This window comes from Elephantulus edwardii, unplaced genomic scaffold (assembly GCF_000299155.1).
Source record: "Elephantulus edwardii isolate Elephantulus edwardi_28Jun2011 unplaced genomic scaffold, EleEdw1.0 scaffold00193, whole genome shotgun sequence".
Lineage (NCBI taxonomy): Eukaryota > Metazoa > Chordata > Mammalia > Macroscelidea > Macroscelididae > Elephantulus > Elephantulus edwardii.
In genome coordinates, this window is record NW_006399943.1 from 1,098,775 (window position 1) to 1,105,111 (window position 6,337).

Genomic DNA, 6,337 nt, shown 5'->3' on the forward strand with positions numbered 1-6,337 from the left:
TATGTGCCGTCGAGTCGCTTGTGACTCATAGCGACCCTATGTACAACAGCCCTAAACTCTGCTCTGTCCTGTGCCAATTGCACTGCCTCTGACACTCCCATCCCAATCATCCCAGTCACTGAATCAATCCACCTCCCAGAGGGCCTGCTCTCCATTAGTTTAATTTCTTTCCTACCAGCCAAGAAACAGTCAGTAGTTAATATTAGCTATGACCACATCAGACCCAGCTTGGAGGGCACCTGGTTTCCTTGAAGTGTGCTTGAAAACCCCTAGTGGTGACCACCTGGAGCTGTTCTGGCCCCGGGCAGGCTGGGGCAGGCTGGGACATACACTTCGGAAAGGTCAGCATGGTTGCAGGGTGGAGGGTGAGTGGAGAGGAAGAGGAAGATAGTGGCTGCAAGGCTGTGGCTGAATCCACAGGTAGAGAACCAGACTTCCCAGATGACTCACTTTTCACCTCCGTCCAGTGCCTGGCTACACCTGGCAAAGCCACAGCTCAATTTGTAGACCCGCCGATGGAACTGAAAGTCTGGCGTAAAAAGATAATAGAGTCTGGAAGAAAGAGAGCTCTTGACTCTCCCCCCCGTGGTCCCACGGTATGGGGAGGTGTCATGACTGAAGATCGGGAGCTGGGGTTTGTTCTGAGGGTGGAAACACTTAAGGTTTTGAGGAGCTATTGAGACCGACACTACCGAGCCCCTGTTTCCAGAATCCAGCCAGGCCCCATCTGTTATGTCCGCACTGTGGAAAAGAGACCTTTTTTCTTTCTTTTCTTTTTTTAATAAAAAAGCTTTCAAGGCTTTTGCAAAAGATCATCTTAACAAAAGAATGATAGCTTTTCTATACCAAACCCAACCCACGGCCTCTGAGTCAGTCCTCCAGGTAAGGACCCTGTAGCAGAGAGAGCAGAACTTCTCCACAGCATGCTGTCTCATCTTCCAAAGAATGCCTGGTGGGTTCTAACGGCCCAATGCCTCAGCCTCAGTCCTACTGAGGAGCTAGAAAGTCCAAAGTTTCTTAAAGACTTATTGTTGTGGAATCAATCACAATTCAAAACAGCCCTGACTGTGCTCTGTGTTTTCTCAATGGCTGACCTTTGTTTAGTAAATTGCCAGGACTTTCTTCTTCGGCACCTCTGGGTAGACATGACCTTCCAACCTTTTTATTAGTAGCTAATCACATCACCCTTTCCCCCCCCAAGCCTAGGAGCTCAAAGGTGAAAGAGGTGTCCACTGAGGATGGTAAAAGATGAGAGTCCACTGGAGGCAACTCCAGCTTCCCAAACTAGAGTGTGCATTTGGACAAAGTGCCCGGAGAGGGTCCAGCCCTGCCCACTCCTCTGGTGTCTGTGGTTGTGTCTTTCAGAAGGAGCAGGATTGATGAGAACATCCCACCAACAAGGTGGCAGTGCCAGTCACCTGGGTGGACAGCATCACTGCAGCCTGGCCTGTGCTGGGCTTCTCACAGGCCCCATCTCTAAACTCAGCACACCTGAACACCAGCCTCTCAGCTCTTCACCCTTGCCACTGTTGGAAAGTCCATGAGGATATCTCCCCTTTCCACACAGATTAAGACAGCAGGACAGGAGTGAAACTCTCGTCCCCCAAAATGACTATGGATTTGGGAACAAAATGTTAGAAAGTAGGGACTGCGCCCAAGAAGCCGGACACGAGGCCCTTCGAGTTTGGGGACTATTACAGAATCCTCACCCGGGCCAGCAGTGAGTCATAGTGAAAGCTTTTCAAATAGAAAACCATCAACCTAGATTTCAATTCCAAGGAAACATACTTGGCCATGAGGGAATGCTTAAAAAAAAAAAAAATCAGGCTTAAGCCACTTGACAGGAAAACAAAACAGCCAAGAAACATTCAGCTCTAATGATGTACATCCTGTGCAGCTCCTTTCCAGCGGGGTCAGGGCTGCGGGGCGCAGCTGCGGCCTGTGTGCCTTCTCCCTGCTCCCCACCCTGGCCCGGGTGCAGTCCTCCGCGGCACCGTGCGGCTTGCTATTGCCAATCGCTTCCTCATTTCCCTGCCGTTCGGCTCAGGGGTTGCTTGGCATGGCTACTCTTTAGAGAAAACAAGGACTTCCCCGCTTCTCCATTATTAATGTCTGCAAGTGTAGCCCCCAAAGAAACGGAGGCCTGATTGAGCTCCTAAATGTCAAAAGGTTGTCCCGCAAGAAATGTTTCAGACTGACCAGGAAAGGGCCACCACCTGCTGAAACACGAGGCCGGGGTGTACTTTGTTAAGCTTTCTTGGAGAAGCGAAGGAATCCTAACTGTCCGCATGTTTGTTCAGCACCTGAGTTGACAAAGGCTCTCTCACTTATCTCACTTGATCTTCTCTCCAACCCCAGAAAGGGAGATAGGGCGCGATGACGAGGAACATGAAATCCCCCCACTTGTCTCCCTCCTAGCAGCTAGGGTCTCCCACGGCTCAAAGTCGCTCCGAGGAGGCTTAGAAGTTTGGGGGAAATCGCGGGTCTTTCATTCATTCCTGCACGAATTTAACAAACATGCATCCGCCGGCTGCGCGGAGCAGACGAGATGGCAGTGGGTACAAAGGTGAATAAAGCTCGGTCCCCGCATCGCTGTAGCCCCGGGGAGAGGGCGACAATAAAGGCTTTGCGCGGCGAGGAGTGCAGCGCGCACAGCCGCATTTTCAATGCCGTGTTCTTGGCAATTCTTCTCCCCTCCCTCAAAAGCAGTAGGGGGGTTGATGGTGTAAAGGGGGGTCTCATGCCGAGGGTGAACGCTCTCCCTCCTTCGGCAAATATGTCCTGGGGTGCGCTCTGTGCCGGGATGGGGGGCTCGGTCCCCGGCTCCGCGGCCTCTGCTCCACGGGAGAAGTCGGGGTCCCTGCCTCTTCCATCCACCCGCAGCCCCACGCGCAAAAAGAAGCTTCCCGCTCTCCGTGGGGACCGCGGCACGAGTCGCCCGAGCGGGAGACCCGCCGCCTTCGTCTCCCCCGCGCCCCCTGGCTCCGGCAGCCGGCGCCCCTTCCTCTCAATGCGCTCGCCCGGCGTGCTCTCCTTTTTTCTTTTTCTCTGCATTTTTATATTTTCCCCAAAGATATTTTAAAATTCTCAGCTACACAACTAAGTGCTTAAAGCATTTTCCTTGAGAAGAAAACAAAGCCCTAGGTCGGCCGGCGAGGCCGCCTGCACCCCGACTCGGCGCGCCCCTCGCGGGTCTTTGTGCTCGGCGGCCGGCTCCCCGCGCTCGGACTCGGCTTCGCGGGGCCGTGCTCGGGAAACGCGCGTGTGCGCAAAGTTTATTCCAGAAACCCACGCGGGAACGGGGTCGCTCCCAGTGTCCGGGGACACCTCCTTTTGGGGGACATCACCCCTTTTTTAGGACACCCCCCTTTTTGCAGGCCCGGCTCGCTCGGGAAGAGGAGCCGCCAGTCCTGGCGCAGGCCAGGTCGCTCAGGCACCGGCTCGGCTCGGCTTCCCGAGTCTCAGGCTCGGGCTCGAGGGTCCAAGGTTTTGGGGTCTCCAAAGAGTCATGCTTGGGGCCCTGGTCTCCGAGATCTCGAGGATCACATTTGGGTTCTAGGGTCTTGTGGGCCAGCTCGGGCTGGGGTCCCGGGGTCTCGGAGTTGGGATTCAGGCCGGCGCCCGAGGTCTCAGGGTTCACACCTCTGGGTCTCGGGCATTGGGCTTGGGCCCCGAGGTCTCTTGGCGCCGGTTTAGGGTCCCTAGTTTCAGAGTCTGGGCTTGGCCCCTGAGCCTCGGGATTCGGTTTCAGCTTAGGTTCGGACTTGGGGGTCTCGAGCCACCGGGCGCACGGCCGTGGTCCCCCTTTGACCTTGCCCACCTCCGCTGGCCGGCTCCCAGCGCGGCCCCCCAAGCCCGGATCCCGCTGCCCGCGCCGTCTCTGGGGGCGAGTCCCGGGTAAGGCAGGCGCGGAGCTGAGCCGGCAGCGCCGGAGCGAAGACCCCCCGACTCTCGGGCGCGCGCGCCGGCCCCCCGAGAGAGAAAAGTTTGTTTTCAGCGGGGTGGAGAGTGACGGGGGCACGTTCCCACTTGAGGTTTTGCAACCCTGCAGTGCCCTCTTGAGAGCGCGGGACCCCGAGACCCCCAGAGGGGCGGTGCGGAGGCCGGAGAGGGCCTGGAGCTGGCTTTTTCCCTTTTGTGATATTTATTTTTTGTCCTGGTTGTTTTTCTAAACAGCCTTTTCACAGAGAGCGAGCGGGCGGGCGAGCGGCTGCAGCGGCGCGTGCTCAGCCTCCGGGGCGGGGTGCCCCCTTGGCGCGCCCGCCCCCCTTCCCGCGCCTGCCCGCCGCTCGGCTCCACTCGAAGGGGGAGCCAGCGCCTCGGCGGAGCGCGCGCAGCGCGGGGCCCAAGTCCCCGAGTTCGGGCCCGGCTGCCAGCCATCCCCCAGATCGGGCCCGGACTGTGCGGGGGAGATGGGGGACTGTGCGGGGGAGATGGGCCCCTCCCCACGAGCACCCCAGCGCAGGGCGGCGCGCTCAGCGGCCCGGGGCAGGGAGGCGGGCGGCGATCCGCGCGCGGAACCTTACGAGCAAGGCCCGTGAGCGTCGCAGGGGGGCACTCGTGAGGGACGGACAGGAAGCGGGCCGGTGGGGACGCCGGAGCCCGGGACCACACACGGAAGCGGCCCGGGCCGGGCTGCAGGCGCATCCGGGCTGCGGGGAGCGGGTCCTGCTGCTGCCCCGCTGGAGGCCTAGGCCGCCCGGGGACGGGGTCAGGAGGTCGGCCCGGCCCCGGCCGCAGAGGGCAGCCCGGGGCGCTCCGAGTGGAGGGCCCAGATCTGCCGTGGGGTGTCCTCGAGGGCCCGAGAGCTAGGCCTCTAGTGGGGACACGGAGGCAGGCCCAGGCGTGGAGGGCGCGGCCCCGACGCCGCAGAGCCCATCCAGGGGTGGGGGGCTAGGACCCCCGGGGTCTCGGGCGCCAGGGAAGGTAGGGGGCTTCGGGCGGGACCACCGGATTGGCGATTCACACGCTTGTGGATCCGAGGTTGGATTGGGGAGGGGTCTTTAGGACACGGGCTCGCCCGCCAGGATTGGGGGGATCCAAGTGCTTGGAGATCCGATCGGAGCCTGGGTAGGGGGAGTCAGACCATCGGGAAGCCCAGGCAGTTATTTGGGGAGGGGTCTTCGCGCCTCGGCCCCGCGCAAAGCAGCGCCCGCGGGGCCGGGAGGCGCGAGGCCTCGTCGACGGAGGCGTCGTCCCCGGACGGGCCGTCGAGGCCACGAGACACAGTGCACCCACGGCCACGTGGTGGGGGGGCCCCTGCCCGGGGGGTCACGAGGGGCCGCCATGGCCACCAGGCGTTTAACCGACGCTTTCTTGTTGTTGCGGAATAATTCCATCCAAAACCGGCAGCTGTTAGCCGAACAAGTGAGTAGTCCCACCACCGCGAGCGCTCGGCGTTCACGTAGCCATGCTGCGGTGAGTCCCCCCACACACGCCCGCGGCTCGTCTGTCTGTCTGTCTGTCTGTCTCGCTCGGTCTAAGGCAAAGGAGCCCCGCTCCCCCTGCGCGCACTTCCGCAGCCCTCCCCGCGCAGCGCGGCGTCACCGCCCATTTACATATGCTTCGGCCCCGAAATGGGCAAAATCCGGCCCTTTTTGGGGCCGCCTGCCCTCGTGGCTTGAGCCTCTCCCCGCCCCCCGACCCCGAGCCTGCAGATGCGCCCCCCTCTCCCTCCCCCTCCGGGGCGCAGAGACTTGTTTTTCTGCACGGATTTTTCTCGAAAAGGGGCCTCTGTGCGCCGGGGATGTTGTTTTCCTTCCCGGGCTCGTGCTTATCAAGCGGTGGGGGTTCAGCCCTGCGCTTTCCCGTTTGTTGCTTTCTGGGTTTTTTTTTTTCCCCTCTCCCAGACAGGAACTGCAACTTGCCACCCCCGCCCTTCTTTCCAACTTTCCAAACAGCCCAAAGCAGCGCCATGATGGGCCTGTGAAAATGAGCCCCCAGACCCCCAGCCTTTGTGTTGGGGACCTGAGCCCAAGGAGGGTCTTTCTTAGGAAGTTCCTAGAAAGAAGCTGGGAGGCGTTTGGTGTCCAGAAGGGGCTGCTTTCCCTTGTGGGCCTTAAGACTTCTGCTCTGTTAGATAAGGGGAAAGGTCTGCATGCTACCTGGACACTGGTTATTCCTGCTGGAAGTCTCTTACCCTTTCTAGAAAGTCTGGAGGCATTTGGTGTCCAGAAGGGGCTGCTTTCCCTTGAGGGCCTTAAGGTTTTTTGCTCTGTTAAATAAGAGGAATGGTCTGCATGCTACCTGGAGACTCTATTCCTCCTGGAAGTCTCTTAACCCTTTCTAGAAAGAAGTCTGGAGGCGTTTGGTGTCCAGCAGGGGCTGCCTTCCCTTG

General features: G+C 59.7%; 1 protein-coding gene across 4 annotated transcripts in view; it reads left to right on the forward strand.

Annotated features, from left to right (window-relative positions):
* The first annotated feature begins 5,250 nt into the window (after positions 1 to 5,250).
* Positions 5,251 to 6,337, forward strand: part of STX16 (syntaxin 16) — a 34,169-nt gene continuing 33,082 nt past the window's right edge. For 2 of the 4 annotated variants that reach the window (XM_006896860.1, XM_006896861.1), the window contains exon 1: positions 5,287 to 5,367. In XM_006896860.1, coding sequence (XP_006896922.1) covers positions 5,287 to 5,367 — 81 coding nt within the window. Of the gene's footprint in view, positions 5,419 to 6,337 lie in introns of all 4 variants that reach the window. The other 2 variants (XM_006896858.1, XM_006896859.1) reach the window with 2 other exon arrangements.